Source organism: Thunnus thynnus, chromosome 10, assembly GCF_963924715.1.
Source record: "Thunnus thynnus chromosome 10, fThuThy2.1, whole genome shotgun sequence".
NCBI lineage: Eukaryota > Metazoa > Chordata > Actinopteri > Scombriformes > Scombridae > Thunnus > Thunnus thynnus.
This window is the reverse complement of record NC_089526.1, coordinates 13,987,738-14,004,409: the sequence shown is the minus strand read 5'-3', so window position 1 is coordinate 14,004,409 and position 16,672 is coordinate 13,987,738. Positions and strand designations below refer to the sequence as shown.

Sequence of the window (16,672 nt, the reverse complement as noted above, 5' to 3'; positions counted from 1 at the left end):
TTTCAGTCTACATATTGTATCAATATATCATATGCCGACTGCAGTGGAATTGAGTGTTTATGATTGATTATGTCAACAGGATAAACTGAAAAATTGTGAGCAAATTGTATTAACAGAAGAAAAACAAAATAAGTCATTTAAGTTATTTTTTACATGTGAGAAAACACTGCACTGAAAGTCATTTTGATCATTTATTTTGTGATTTTGCATACATTTTACAGTTTAGTAAAGACACTTAAAATCTCTTATTCCCACATGCTAGCATTTTTGCCCTGGTCTATTTAGGATTCACGTTCTGATCGGGTGGTTAGTGTAGCCGAGCAAGTAACTTTGTATACATTATGCAAGAGTTAAGTATTTCACTGTGTAGAGGGCCTGAAAGAAAAAAAAACATATTGTGAATGTTAAAAAGACAAAAATACAGTATTGTTAAATTAATCCAAAACAAACATTCTTTTCAGTTGATTTGCAGACATTTCCTTTAATATAAAAATCAATTATGTGATCAAAGCTTGTATTATTATGAGAGTACATTTGATTACAAGATTATAGTCTTCATTGTCATAACATTTTTTTTATTTCAGAGATCTAAATCAGAACCAAAATGGATTACAGCTTAGTAGCAAAATAATTTTCTCCCTCACTGTTTCAGAGATTTTTCTGTTGCATCTATTGTGTTTTTAATCCACTGAACATAATTCTTCACTTTGGTATAATAACCTTTGAACCTCCTCTCCCGACATGGTGATCCCCAGGACACAATGCCGCCCAGACGAAAAGGCCCACTGCCTCCAGTCAACATGGGCAAAACAAACGGACCTCCGCTGTCTTTCTCGCAGCTGTCCCTCCCATCCGCTCCAGCACAGAACATGTTATCAGTGAAAATCATGGGGTTGTTAGGTGAGAAAAGAGGTGTGTTCTGACACTCTTTAGTGGAGAACACCCCGATACTAGCGTATCTTAACTTAGCAGAATGTATACCCCGGTCTGTTACTCCAAAGCCTGACACTGTGCCTTGTTCATTCTCAACCAAGTCTTCGTTGCCCTCTGGCAGACAAATGGGAAGGAGGTTTGGGCCAAGATTCACCCTGGTAGCGAATCTGATGAGAGCAATATCATTGTCAAAATTAGTACGGTCATTAACATTTCTTGCGTAGCCGGGATGGATTATGATCTTCTCACTGGTAATGTCAACTACATTGTCCTTGTCATAAAACTTTGTGTCAGACGACGCTGCTCTTCCATCTACCAGTCCACCATACAGGTGCAAAGTGGTTTCCGGTACATTCTCCACTACATGAGCCGCTGTCACAGCCCAGCGGTCATTGATCAGTGACGCTCCTCCTCTGCTGGGATATTTTACCAAAAGATGCCAGGGTATTTCTCCCAGGTTTGCCACCTTACCCCCCAAAATTCTAGCTGTAATTTGAGGTTCTTTTTCAGGCATCCCACACACTGAAATACACAAAAAGTTTCAACAAATTTATATGAAAAAGGAAACATCTCCAAATAAATGATGTCTAAAAAATATTTTAAAAATATTGTTAAAGTCCTACCTTCAGTGCATTTTGGCATCTCTGTGTTGCCACCACTTGATTCCCATACACCTCTGGCACTGCAAGTGTATGTATCTGAAAGATTATGGTGAAACAATGATCAATAAAGACAGGAAATTTTACTCTCTTTAAAAGTTAGTCTGAGAAAGATATCAGAAAAGGGATATTTAATAATCACCATCTCCTTCCAGTGTGTAGTACTTTGAAATGCAGGTAAACTGGATCTGGTCATTATACTGAGTGTGTTGGCTATTCGAGCCCACCACCTTAAGGATGCTATCTTCTGGGATATCAGGAAAACCACAATCCACCACTACACACAAGCATATATATATATATTTTTAAAAAAAAAACAGTGGTAAAGGCAGTGTGAAAGAAGAAGAAGAGATTCAAAACAATGTGAAATTTCTGAAAAAAACAGAAATATATATGTTATAGTCAGACTCACGTTCACAGATGTAATTGGAAGTCCATATGCCTGTACTCTGGCATGTCGTCACATACTGTGACACAATCTGGGAGTTTTGCTGCTTTGCAAAAGGAGAGATTAATTAGCTCAGTAGTGGCTTAAATACATCAAATATAAAGATATAACAGGTTCTGATTCTCTGTGCACTCACAATGCTCGCTTCACGGCCAGCATCACAAGTTACTGTCACTGTTTGACCTTGATGATATTCTGGTTGCTCGGGGGTCACAGTGGAGTGTGGGGTTACCACCACTGGACAGATCTTGTCTGCAATTAACACATGAAAAGAGCAATTATAATCATTTTGTGCTCAGTTTTCAACAACTGTGCCTGCTGGCACAAATGAGGAGGCTGCAGTACCTCTGGTCTTGAAGTGGAGGCTGAAGCCTTTGTTGGTGCCAAAGTTATCAGAGGTGAAGTGAATTTGGACTTCATTTGAGTGAGTGAGGAGGGGAGATGGGGGAGGAGTGTTGCCACAGAATGGCCCCAGAGTCCCAGATGGAGTTTCAACCTGAGAACAAAGAACATAGGTGATGTTACAGTATGCACCAATTACACGTCTCCAGATCTCTCCTGCTCTGGAGCAGTGCTGGAAGAAGTATTCAGATCCTTTATTTAAGTAAAAGTACCAATACAGCAATGTAAAAATACTCCATTACAAGTAAAAGTCATCCACGAAAAATCTTTCTTAAGTAAAAGAACATAAGTATTAGCAGCAAAATGTACTTAAAGTATTAAAGTAAAAGTCCTCATTTCATCTCTCTGAGTGATTTATTATATATGACATCATTAGATTATTAATACTGAAGCATCAGTGTTAGAGCAGCATGTTACTGTTGTAGCTGCTGGAGGTGGAGTTAGTTTCAACTACCTTATATACAGTCAGTTAGTTTAATCCAGTGGTTCCCAGCCTAGGGGTTAGACCCTCCAAAGGGTCACTAGATGAATCTGAGGGGTCGTGAGATGATTAATGGGAGAGGAATGAAGAAAAAACAAAGTTCTGATACATAAATCTGTTTTCAGGTTTTGGATTTTTTCTCTAATCTTTGATTGTTGGTGAAATGAAACCATGTGAGAAGTTTAGAGGGAAAAATCACTATTTGGTGGAGCTGATAACAACTCATAGACATCTGAAATGTGACTCCGACTACACACTGCTTTTTGTAAGATGTCAAAAGCCAAAAAGGTTGGAAACCACTGGTTTCATCTTTAATAATGTGTTGTATTTTAAAAGCTTGCAAAAGTAATTGAAGCTGTCAAATAAATATAGTTTAGTAGAAGATAAAATGGAAATGCCTAAATAAAGTACAAGTCCCTCAAAATTGTACTTAAGTACTGTACTTGAATAAATGTACTTAGATACTTTCCACCACTGCCATGGCGGAACAAATCTTTCCAAAATTTGTACAGAACCACAGAAAAACTACACAATGACTAAAACAGTTTGTGCACTAGTCATATTAATGGTTTCAACACTTTTCTTTTGAACTTCCTCTTTACTCTGAAAGCTAGACATTTTTAGGAGAAACACACCTCCAAGAAGTATTTGCATATTCTGACTCATCACCCACCCTCAGTCCATCTATACATTGGCCATCAGGGCTTTGCTCCACGTCAAAATCGTCAGAGAAGTGCAGTTCCAGCTGAAGGTGTACGTCCACAGACAGGGTGTAATTGCAGTTGGCGTTCTCTGCATATGAACTGGGCCAGGAGGGACTCGATATTTGACCACTGTTCAGCCCTGACAGATCCTCATTACAATTCACTGTGTTGAAGAAAAAAGATAAGATAAAAGTATTAGACAATCAGCCTCCTTCTCATCTAATTGTCTTCTTTTCTTCCCCCCATGAGCCTGCTTCTGCTTCTTCTATTTGCCCATTTTCACTTCATCTTTCAGTTCTGTTCCTCCTTCCCTGATCTGTCTTCCTCTGTCTCGTTTGCTCTCCCTTTGTGCTTTGTTTACTGAGCCTAAGAAAAAGTATACCCGTGCAAGTGTGTTTGTCTGTGTCCAGATGGTAACTATGGCGACAGGAGCAGCGGTACCCTCCGATGAAGTTGTGACAGAATTGGGTGCATCCGTTGTCTGGGTCGTCCTGGCATTCGTCAAAGTCTGAGGGAGAAAATGTATTCAAGGTTAGATGGAGAAAATCATGGCACAGAAGAGGGATTAATCATTTCATTCACTGACTCTGCGGCCAATAAATGTACTTTCAGCTATCTGGTGACCTATCGTAACTTTTTGTCACAGTTCAGCGATGACCAGTTGATCCAAACATGTCTCTTTGTTATTTCAGTGTGATTAAAAGAAAATAATCTTTGCTGTATCTGTTCACCTGGAGCTGATGTTTAGCTTTGTTTATTATTTGTTCAGTCACCTTGAGCTGAATCTTTCCGTGGTAGAGACGAGGGTTAGAGTCAAGGCAGTTTAAGGTGTCAATTGGGCCATTCACTTTTAATTATTATGATAATAGTTGGATCTACAAGCTGTCACAAATGTATTTTATGGCTAAGTTATTGCAAAACAATGTAGTACTGGCCCAAATCATTTTTCTACTGTGCGTTGCTGAGACAACATGCGGAATTGAAACCAAAACTGCATATAAAACACCCTTTGTGGTCATGGCTTAGCTTAAATATACAACCTGTTTCTAAAATAATGTTAGTTTATATTTTAGTTTATATTATTTATTGCAGCTCAAATTCAGGGTCAAGTAACAAAAGTAAAGTAACCATGGACACTTATTTTTTTACATTTTGCTTTCATCAGTCATGTTAAACTGTTTCCAAGTCAGCTTTAACAAACACAAACAACAGCCATTGTGAATTTTTATCTAAAAATATGACTTTCCTTATAGTATGATTACAAAAGCATTCACAATGATGGAACACGTGCACGTACAAACTGTCCTGGGGAATTATAGAAAAATAAAATGTGCACACAAACACAATGGACTTTTGCGAAGAGGTAAAACTCACTGCTCCACTTGTTTTCCTGCTCTTTGTCTCACCTTGCAAAGTATAAAAGCCTCTGAAGCCGGTGTGTCTCTTGGTGTTTGAGTAGTCTGAGTGAAACGACAGAGAGAGGCAGCCACCTGGGGAGGAGCGTAGCGAGGGATTTACTGTGGCTTGAAGCTCCTCAAATTCTCTTTTGCCACACAGAACAGAAATGAGGTTTCCATTTGAATAGATCTAGAAAAAATATATATGGCAGAGAGTACAATATGTTAAAAACCTTCTTAAAGTACAGGCATTGACAGCTGATCGTAACCCCAGCCCTTCCACTCCGATGGGGGTGACTGACCTTCACGGCATCGTTTTCACAGTCTTGGCTGTCCTCCAGGTCCAGGTGGATGAGCCTGATGGAGAGAGTGTGACCTTTGGTGGCACACCTGCTCCAGTTGAGACTGGCATGGGGCGAGTATCCACTGGGATAATCTGGAGACTCCACCCATCCCAGAAGCACCGAGTAGGCCGAGTGAGGGAGCAGGAGAAGCTGGAGAAGCTGGAGACTGAGGACGAGTCGAGGTGGTGGGGCAAGAAAATTCAAGGCAACGGGTGATGCATCGCAAAGAGAGTAGAGAAGAAGTGGAGAAAGTGAGCAGGAAGAAATAAAGAAAAAGTATAATTTAATGAAAGTTAAATTACTCTCAATAAAAGTCAGCTGATGATCATGCATAAATCACAACAAATACAAAATTACAATGCTATAACCAAATCAGTGACAAGCACTCTACCTGTCTATTGCAAAGCATTATGGTGTAATTATCTGTCATAAAGTGCTAAAACCAAAAAATCTAAACCTACCTTAATTTTAACATCATGATCTGATTGAATCCCCTCTCAAATAAACTACCTCAACGACTCTCCTTCCCCTTTTCTTAATGTTTTTGCTGCCCCCCTTTCTCTCTCTCTCATATCTTGCAATCGTAAGCATTTTATAAATCTATTTGTAGATTGTTTTTTTTGTATGTGTGCAGTAACGAGGGAGTGACTGCTGGTAAGTGGAATGGCAGGAAGACGAACTGAGCCAAAAAGTTTTGAGATTAACTGTAACTGTAGAGTGTCTTTGCAGTTTTACCTCAACAACATCCTTGTGCCTATAGGACAAAGGTTAAGAGGAGACAATAGCGATGGAGAGAAAGGAAAGGGTGTAGAGGACTGAGGAAATGTCTTATTGTGTTGCTTTGCTTTGTGCAGTTAGAGTTCCAAAATCAGTCTGTGGTCCTGTAAGTGCGGAAACACGCACATTTTACCTCGCGCTGAGAGGGTAAGGACAGGAAGGAAATGAGGAGAGACAGAGAGAAAGAGACTGAGAGAGAGAGAGAGAGAGAGTGAGACGGAGGGGAAAACAGCAGATGAGGGTCATTGGGGTTTTCCACTGTGTAGGATTAGAAAAGACATGAGAAGTAGGTAAGGAGGAGGGAAAACATACAGTATCTGTAGTCACAGAGTGTCGCACACAACGTAGAGAGAGAGAGAGAGGAGAGCTATGAATGAGTGAACGTCAGAAAAAGAGAGAAATTACACTTTGATGCTCTTAGAGATACGACTACAGCTTCAGTTTCAAAGGTTAGGAGCACGTTTAGAGAGAGAGTGCACGAGAAGACGACCGCCGTGTTAAATTGAGATATTTTACACACAGCTGAAAGGAGGACTGCCATCGAATGGGCTGAGATGACTTGCGGGGATAGACGTTTTAAAAATAACAGATGCTGTGATCTCTGCCCTGCAGGTCAGTCTGACATCACAAACTTTCATTATCTTGATTTCTTCCCTTTTCTTTTCTTTTTTTTTTTTTTGGACAAAACCACCTGTTTGTCTGACTGTGAAACCATTCTGTGAACATTTACTGTCTCTCAGTATTCTCACTGTGTTAGCATTACAGCCTGACATCCGACTCTATATCTCTGTTTTCTCACCTCTTATCAGGGCACTATGTGCAAGCTGATTGCGACAGCGGGAAGAACACCACATGTGGTGAATGTAAACGTGGGTCCTACACAGCGACCAGAAATTACTTGAATGCATGTCAATTGTGCAAGGAATGCAGTCTCAGTAAGTGACACAAATGCACATACAGTACTGTACAGCACACACATCATTTCTGTCACGAGTAAAGCCACACATGCAGTTCCTTCCTTTTCTCTCCCCACTCTGCCTTTTTAATGAGTATATATAGTATAGATCTTTTGCTGTTGTCTCTTTGTGTGAACAAGGTCTTAAACAACATTTTTAATCATTTTTTAACACATTAGATCTGCTGTTTAGCCTGATGCTATACAACCAAACATTGTTTAACATGTATTTCAAATTCTGGTGGCGATTTCAAAGTTTCCAAACATACGAAATATGTTGGATATATAGGATGAGTTTTGGTTTTGGTTTTCAGTTTTCACTCAGTGTAAACATCATGTAATTTCAATGCAGATCTGAAACAAACTGACAGTCAAATATGACCATCGGATAATCATAATAAGATGATTTTAACAACCTTGAAAGTGTTTAAGCAGCAACAGAGGGGTTAACTTTGTCATTTACTCTCAAGTCAAGTCAATTAAATTTTATCTGTGTATCTTAAAAGGTTTTTGTTGCAGGACTTAAAACTTCACTTTCTTTCATTAGACTTATTTTTAGATTAGAAAAATCTTTATACAAACAAAATATGAGGATGAATCCCTCTTCCTGGACAGACTCTCTTTATATCTCTCTTTTGTTCTTTCAGATAACAACCAGATGAAATTGAGGGAATGTACAGCTAAGGAGGACACAGTGTGTGAGTGTGTGAAAGGTTTCTACTGTGATAATGCTGACTGTGAGCACTGCCTGTATGTGACCCGCTGCGATCCGGGCTCAGGGGTCAAGGTTCCAGGTAGGCCTCCTGATTTACATCATAGACTTTTAAAACAAATTATCATTATGCGCCTTACAAGCATCAATTTTCACAACTTAAATAAGCACAATCTCATTTCTTCTTGCAGCCAATCGAACAAGTGATACGAATTGTGCTCCGTGTGAAAGTGGGACCTACAGCAATGTAACAGACTACATCTCACCCTGTCAAGCACACACCAGGTCAGAGTGTGTTATCATTAGTGTTATCATTATAATAATTATTATCAAAGCTGAAGGAGGACATCAATGTATGTAATGCGGTAACATGTGGGTGGTTTTCCTTAGTCATCCTTCAATACAAAGCAGAAGTGACTCTATATTTGTTTCGGGTGACATCTTCAGCTGATACCTACTGTATCTTTATTTCATCCACACAGCAACAACGGGTTTTACTGGGATAAATTTAAAAAAAACAACAAAAAAAAACATGCCTAAATAAAAAACAGATAGTTGTAAGTTGCAGTATGTGGATATTGATTTGTTTGTCTTTGTATGTTGCTTCCAGATGTGAGGACTTGGGGAGAGTGTTGAAAATTCCCGGCACCTCAACAGCTGATGCCATCTGTGGTGGCTTCAAATCCCGTAGGTCACCCATTTTAACTTTCTCCTTTATATGTGTATCTTCTCTTCAGATCCTAAACTCTTTTAAAATAAAAGAAGAACTAGAGCAACTAAGCGGATGCTCTTATCTTGAGGGATTCAGTGAGTTCCTGTTGACCTTGTATGTCATATGACAAGAAGTAATTTAGACAGGAGGCAGAGCGAGCAGATATGTGAAATCATTCCATGGGAAGAAAGTCATGCGGGACCCTTATTGCAGGGATTGCTTTTTCTCTGACGGGAGATGAGGGGGCTGATTCTGTTGTTGTGAAAGGTCATTTCAGCATAAACGGAATCGAAAGAGAAAGCAGTTAAGTTCTCATTCAGACAGGGAGAGGCAGAACACTAAATGTGAACAAGTACACGACTGTGAACTTACAGCAAGGGTTTGATCGTTTTGAAGTCATCTTTAGAAAACAAGTAGTTTAAGAAAAGTACAGCAAAGTTTAAAGGATAAGTTCACAATTTTTTTTCAAGTCTGTCTTAAAACTATTGTCATTTGCCCAAATAAACTATGAAACAGGTTATAGTTGCTGTTAGAAGATCCCCTTCAAATGCACTTACAAGCTAATATGAAGCCAAATTGGTCAAATCAAGTGGATCAAGTTTCAGTCTTTTTAGTGCCAAATTCCTTCTTTTTGTTATGATCCACTTCCACTGCAGCTGAACAGGAAAACACTGTCCATTGAGACACAAACAGGGAACGTTTTACTAAAATGACTAACTGTGGAAGAAATTCACTTTATTTGACTAACTCAACACAACTGAAGCCTCATAATATCTTTAGATAAACTTTAAAATACATTTTTGCTTAAAACAAGGACTGTGGATTTTGTCCCCCATCACTCTCATTGTATGTGCATTAGGAGGGGATGTTTTTAATGGCCAGTATGAACAGGAAGAATTATTACAGCGAGCACAACCGGTTTCATTGTTCCTTTGGGCACCTGGCTGTTGTTCAAAGGAAGACTTGAAAAAATAAAACTTTAAGTGGCCAAACAAAGGACAGACCACAAAAAAGGAACACAGGTGCTATAAAAGCTGATTTACATCCATAAAATAGTTACATGGTTCATATGTAAACACCTGTTATATTCATCTAACTAATCAAAGAAAAGTACACGTCACTAAAGTTCCCAAACTGGGTGGCAGAAGTTTAGTTTTGAGTCCACCGATGAGTGAAAAGGTGTGAGAGAGGAGGGAATTTGCTGAAGGTTCTCAGTGTTCATTTTCACCATATTTTAAATGTAGTCTAGACGTAGTCTAGATGTAGTCTTAAGTATTGTTCTGACACATGTAGCTTTTACATTTAGTCAGATTTTAGACAACACACATTTATTAAATTTAGTCTAAAATGTGAATTCAGAAACGGCTTTCAGTATTCATAACATTTGCAACTTTAAAACATTTTCTTTCTTGACTGTTTTTGAATTCTGCACCCAAATTCACAAAGTTATCATTTTTGCGAGATCAGTGTCTGAGACAGTTAAATTTAGTCTAATAAGTGGCAAAATACTTAAAGTTAGCATGACACACAGATCCACCCACTAAACTAAATCAAATTAGTATATTTCCATCTAACAAGAACAAAATTTACCTGTGACACTTTACACCTGGAAACAAAACCTTTTCATTACACAAAAGGGAAAAAGCAATTCCAACCACAACTGCTGAGGAGATACCAAAAGCACTTGATTTAACCCAAAATATTTAGCATTGATAAGCGACATATATTTCATTAATAGTTTATAACACACTATACTTACATATAATGATATGTCTCGCTGAGTTTTGAACACATTCATAAACGGTTTTATATGATTTGTACATGTGTTTAAATAGGTCATAAATGTTTTAACCCTTTGGAGCCTACCGTAGACCGCTGTTCATATATGTCATCATTTGGTTTTTTTGCCACGTTTGAAGGGAATTTTTATGGTATTATCAAGTGTTTTATATCCCCAAAAATCAGCACAACCTCAACTATCCAGTGATGTCACTAAATAAGATGTACTATCCTGTAAAATTTGAGAAATCAGGTAATAAATGTAGAAAAAACACAAAATTCACCTATAGGAATTCATTATTTTTAATTTAACAGCCAATGGCAACATGAAGAAGAAATTTGGCAACACAGGAAACATTCAACAAGGCTCAGAAGAGTTTTGAATTTCCTCATTTAGCCTTCACTGTAAGGATGTCTTCATGTGTGATGTTAGTCCGTGTTATAGAGCATTCATTATCTGTTTTTGCATCAGTTATGCACGCTTCATAAGTGGAGTTACTATTGAACACTTGTGTGCGACAAAATGAACTCAGTTTATAACAACATTACAGTTTGTTACAGACCAGTTATGAAGTCTTTATAAACTGTATATTAATGTTAATTAATGGGAGTGTTAAAAATGTTTTGATATCATTTTTGTTTGACTAATAGATGAATTTAATACAACTTGAATGACAATTCCTTTATAATAGTTATTCTTTTTTGAGGAAGAAGAAGAAGAAATTGCAGAAGTATTTTAATCATTTTCACAATCACACTAATTATTTTGTTAATGTGATGACTGTTGAATGTTATGACTGAGGAAACAAAGAGTAGTATTCTGTAATATCTCACGCCCTCTAACTTCTCAGAAGTTATAGAATTGTTTATGTGTGATTGTCAGACAAACTTCATTAAAAATGTATTTGCGTCCCCCTAAAATTCCCCCTCTCTGTTTTTCAGATTGCCACTGGATATTACCTGCAAGCCTGTGGGTAGGCTTCGTGTTGACCACGCTCATTGTGTTTTGTCTCATCTACTTGAAGACAAGATGCAAATCCCACAGAGGAGGTATGTACCATGTGTCACATGTCTATGTGCGATTCATCACTTTTTTACACACCTTTGTTCTCATTCTTTTTTCAAAAGTCTTCCTGAAGAGGCAACAAAGAAGTGTGTGAGCGTGCCTACTCACTGGCTGTAACTACGCACATTGTTAGCCACAACTGTGAGACATAGTTTGATTTGAAATCATACAGTTGAAGGTCACTGCTTATCTGTCTTTCAAACACGTCCTCCCACTGTTTCCTTTACAGTGAATTTTTAAAAAGCACTGAGTAAGGTAAAATTAAATTTACATGCCTGGTTCTCTCATATTAATTAAAATTAAATTTGTGTTTTTGAGTTTATTGGTTTGTGAAGAACTGTTAAGTCTGTTGTAGGTATTATATAGGTATGTGTTGTGCTAACCCCACACAGGTTAAATAATGAGCTGTGTAACCTGATGCTAAACAAGCTAGATGAGTATGACAAGCTGAATGGGGAAACCACATCCTGTACATATTCAGCCTGACACAGTTATTTGGTTTAATGTGACGCACACTTCACAGGCAGTTAACTCATACTGAGAAAGTGTTCCTACGTACGTGACACAGTCTCATAACTGATTGTTTTGGCTGGTTGACGTTGTATTGTATTTCATTGACATTTACTGTAGACCTATTTCCAGTGAAGTAGTGTGCCGCTTCTGGAAATTACAGATGAAATACAATTATCTGAGAGAAGCTGAGCCTTGAGGAACAAGTGTGTGGCTTTTAAACAAGCACGAGTGTTCAAATAGTTTTTTAGTCATTTACCCACAGTAAAGATAAAGACAGGGAGGCCTCAGGTGAATTCACAAAGCACTGTTAGTAAAAGAGTCTTCGTTCTTATCACAATATGTCTGTAGCCTCTTAATATCTTAATCTATCAGCATAACAATATCTTCAGGTGCTTATTTTTCTCGAATTCATAGCAGTAGTTTCGTGGCGTGCAAATAGTTTCTGTTTTATCTGCTGAGGTTTTCACATAATCTGTCTATGAAATTTTTACTGCCAACTGACTGAAATAGAGATGAAGATAATTTGGTTTATGCAGCTTGAAAAACTGTTTCTACAATGAAAACCACTCACACCTCAGTCTGTGGATTATCCAGGGTAAATTTCTGTTGAGTTTTTCAAATGTAATTTTTGGTAACGCTTCACATTAGAGCCTGCAGTGTACAACATTATTTACAATGTAATTTGTACCAGTACAGTGCATATTGATGAATACATGTAGCTACAAGAGAACAAGATGTGAATTTAGGAAATAAGCAGAACAACAACCTGGGAACTTACAAAGAATTTATTCTATTCTAATATTACGGGGTACATATGATTTACTGTGCAAAAATTTGGTATTTGGGAGGAACTTAAAGACAACTTATACTGTAAGCCTTTTTAATTACTTACAGTATGATCATTACTGAGCGACCAAGCTGGAGGTTTTCTGAGAATACGCTGTACTGTAATTAGGTTGTAAATTGCGGACCATAATCTAAATTGTCACCTAATTTGTTTCCAATTTTTCATCACTGTGTTGCGGCCGTATTAAACTGTTAAAGGGCCCCAGGGGAAAACATAGCTGTGGACCCCCATTAACGCCTCGTTTGTATATTTGGTTAAACCCCAATTTATTTGTGAAGATGCACTCTACTAAACAGGTAGACAAGACAAATAATAATTCAGAACACACCTTACGTTTTTAGGTAATATCATGCATTGCATATTACAAATCAAAGTTCTTGTCTTCACAGAGAAGACAGTTGTGGTCAGGTTGAATTTGTGTCAGCTTCAATGGATTCCAATAGTGAAATAAAAAATTATTTTTGAAAGCATTGTATTTATCCATATAATGGTGCATCAGTGATTGCTTGGAAGACACTGGGATAGACAGATGGGCAGAAGACAAGTGACAAATTTATATGGAAATTTTAAAGCTTGGAATTGGATTTTAAATCTTGACACCTTTGCTATCTATTGAAATAACCTCTTTCCATTAAAAAAACAAAACCACAAACCTTTTACAATCAGCTTTTAAGTCAACAGAAAGTGAGTGAGTGTTGATACTCAAAAGATAGGTTTAACGAGGTGTGTCACTTCAGTATTGAGTCACACTGAGCTGAAGTGCATTTGAATTTTACAGCTTTATCGATTACTCTCTTTCTCTGAAATGGTGATGACAAAGATAAATGTGAATACTTTTCCTAGAAAAATTGTTTTCAAAGTTGCTTTTTATTATCACACTTCACATCACAATGACTTGTGCTGTTATATTTGATTTTAAAATATTATGGCACCCCCTAAGGGACAGTTACTGCAAATGTCTCCAGATAATGTAATATATTCCAAATTAGCTTTAAATCTTCATATATCAGATGCTTTTGATGTCATTCAGACTATTCATCATGATTGCAAGAAATATCCTTATGATCACTATGTTGTTTGTGATATATTCCAGTTGTGAGAGCCAGCTCCAGTGTTCCTGTTACTCTGGTGGAGATGGTCACAGCAACCCCTATCTGTCCACTGGAGCTGCCTTTAAGGGCCACGGAGCTGAACGGTCACTGCCAAGAAAGCTGTGCAGTGGAGGACTACAAGTTACCACTTTTTAGCTCAGGTAACAAACCCCTGAACACTGCTCTTTGTTCATTTAATTAAATGTTCCTACGTTGGTTTTTTGTGGCATTTCTTATGCCTTTGTTAGACACTTTGACAGCAGAGAGATGACTGGAAATGAGCAGGGAGAGATGAGGTATGACATACGGCAAATGTCAACAGGCTTGAACCAGGGACTTTCTGGTTCGTGGTCGGTGCCTTAACCACACAGCCACACGTAACACTTTTATAATGTAAGTTGTTCTGTGCAAAAATGTATTTAAAAGTTTATCTTAAACTAATATAAAGCTTCAGACATTCAAATTAGTCAAATTAAGCAGATATCTTTCAACATTAGAGTCTTTTTAGTGCCAAAGTCCCTCTTTTTGTTCCTATACTTCCACCACAGCTCAACAGGGAAACACTGTCCAAGGAAACATAAAGAGGGAATTTGATGCTAAAAAGACTGTAAATGTGGCAGATATCCACTTGATATGACTAACTCAGACTGCTGAAGCCTCATATAAGTTTCAGATAAACTTTTAAATACTTTTTCTTGCACAAAATGACTATGTGGACACACTTTGGATTTTGTCCCCATCACTTACATTGAAAGCACATTTGAAGGGGATATTTTAACAGCCAGTATGAACAGGAGGAATGATTACAGAGAAGAAAACATTTTTAGTGTTCATATGGACACCTGACTGTTGTTTAAAGACAGACTTGAAAAACTGTGAACCCATCCTTTAAGAGGAAAACACATAAATGCATATACTATGTCTTCTGCTGCCATTGTTACAATTTTGCATGGACTTTTACTGAGCAAGAGGATGTAGAGATAGGTGGCAAATTGAAGAAAAAGCCTCAATAAACAATCAGAGAAACATAACAAATGTAGATGCTTCCATATAGAGCATGTGGAGTCAATAAAAGGTTTGATCAGTATGAAAATCACAGGAATCATAAGCTATGGTCTTCACCACATCTCAGCCCAGCTATTCATCTATTCTAGACCAATGTGTTCAACATCATTAAAACACCAAATGAGGGGATATCTTTTGGAAGAACAGCATTCATTCCTCCAGCAGAGATCCAGAGATGCACTAAAGCCGTTCTGGTGGCTCCAGGTGGTTCAACACCTCATAAAGACACTTTATGCGGGCTTTTCCTTTGATTTGCCATCCATTTGTATGACAGAATGAGAAGTGTATTCTTTCCTCCTGCATTAGACTACTTTCATTTTCCCATGCTCATAAGTGCTTTCTGCCCCATTAAGATGGTAATAAATCCTGCTTCACTAAGTGCAAAGTATGTTGTTACACAGCATTGGTGTAACATTAGTTTGAAGGATGGTCACATTGACTCTATTGATTTCATTATCCTCCTCAGATGATATTGAGGTTTCCTGCAGCACACAAGACAGCATATGCAACAGCCTTCCCATAACGCCACTCAAGGCTTCAGTTTCCTTCGCTGGGTCCAATCACACCAATGGAAGTCCTGGACACTGCACCAGCAACTACACCAGGACCCACTCAGAGCCGCAGGAGGACGAGTGGTGTGGAACATAACATGAGTGCATTTTGTTGTAGCAATATATTTATGATGCTCAGTGGATCCCTGGACCCCAACCCCCACTTTTTTTTGTACAATTTTAACATGTACCCATTTATGTCGAAAGCATATTTGACTTCTGACAGAGTTGAAGGTAGCTGATGGTTTACTGCCCCCTGCAGGACATTAATGAGAAACTCAGCTCAAGTGATGTGACCGTTACTGTGTCTTCACAATCGAGCTACCAGCTACAAACCCCGATATCAGGTTATTGATGACAATATTTATCATATTTACAGACATCCTAAGTGCTTAAAGAAAATACCAGTGCAGCTCTTTACTTAAGTTATTCTCATTGATGTGAAATAGTCTTCATTGCTTCAGTGAAGACAACAGTCAGTGGTCTTTAGCCACAGCTCAGTGATGTCTCCATTAAAGGAGAAGTCTTGTGATATTTTGTATTTTTCTTACTGTCAATAAATCCCATATTATCTGTGTATCTAAACCCTGATGTAGCTTATTCCTCTGTGCCATAGAGCTCCACTGTTGTCCAAACACCATTGACAACACATCAATGACCCCATACTGTTGCACTGGGTTACTTGAGAACCGTATCTTACACCCTCTCCTGCTGTAAATGTGTATTACTCCACAGCAGAAAATAGTCCCCAACAAATGTACCATTTACTCTTGTTTGGGTAACTGCTAATTTTTAGCTGAGTTTTAGCTAATTTGCTAAAACCTACAATGCCCAGATGTTTTAGGATATCACTGAGCTTTTTTTAGCCATGCCATTTATTACACACATTCATGTTTGTGATGTGTGCATCTTCAATAGGGACCAGTTATAGAGCTGTTGGTTTTGGGTTTTTTCATAGGACTTGTTGACAGTAAGAGAAGTATAAAATCATTAAAATTTCATTAAACTATGTCTTTGTATTATACTTTAAATGTTATCTTATTTAAATTATATTGTTTCAACTCCAGCCAACGATTATTTTCATTATTCATTATTCTGCTGATTATTTCTTCGATTCAACGATCAACTGCTGGGTCTATGAAACGTCAGAAAATAGTGAAAATTGTCCGTCACAATTTCCTACAGCCGAAGGTCATGTCATCAAATGTCTTCTTTTGTTTTGTCTGACCAACCATC

At 37.9% G+C, this 16,672-nt stretch overlaps 2 protein-coding genes across 3 annotated transcripts; one reads left to right on the top strand and one right to left on the bottom strand.

Annotated features, from left to right (window-relative positions):
* Nucleotides 1–178: 178 nt before the first annotated feature.
* On the bottom strand, nt 179–5,968 carry c1s.2 (complement component 1, s subcomponent .2). 2 transcript variants are annotated; one of them, XM_067601168.1, is made up of 11 exons: nt 5,830–5,968; nt 5,327–5,534; nt 5,034–5,214; nt 4,010–4,135; nt 3,597–3,790; nt 2,386–2,536; nt 2,177–2,292; nt 2,005–2,086; nt 1,735–1,869; nt 1,557–1,631; nt 179–1,455 (listed from the first exon to the last, which is right to left on the bottom strand). In XM_067601168.1, the coding sequence occupies exons 1-11, from the start codon at nt 5,844–5,846 to the stop codon at nt 641–643; spliced, it is 2,100 nt and encodes a 699-aa protein (XP_067457269.1). In that variant the 5' UTR covers nt 5,847–5,968; the 3' UTR covers nt 179–640. The 2 variants fall into 2 exon arrangements, with proteins under 2 accessions (XP_067457269.1, XP_067457270.1); XM_067601169.1 differs by having other exon boundaries at nt 2,005–2,083.
* Nucleotides 5,969–6,252: 284 nt separating this feature from the next.
* LOC137191234 (tumor necrosis factor receptor superfamily member 5) lies at nt 6,253–16,445 on the top strand. The gene is made up of 8 exons (XM_067601170.1): nt 6,253–6,757; nt 6,955–7,080; nt 7,748–7,894; nt 8,004–8,097; nt 8,423–8,499; nt 11,246–11,353; nt 13,823–13,981; nt 15,352–16,445. The coding sequence occupies exons 1-8, from the start codon at nt 6,700–6,702 to the stop codon at nt 15,531–15,533; spliced, it is 951 nt and encodes a 316-aa protein (XP_067457271.1). The 5' UTR covers nt 6,253–6,699; the 3' UTR covers nt 15,534–16,445.
* The last annotated feature ends 227 nt before the right edge of the window (nt 16,446–16,672 follow it).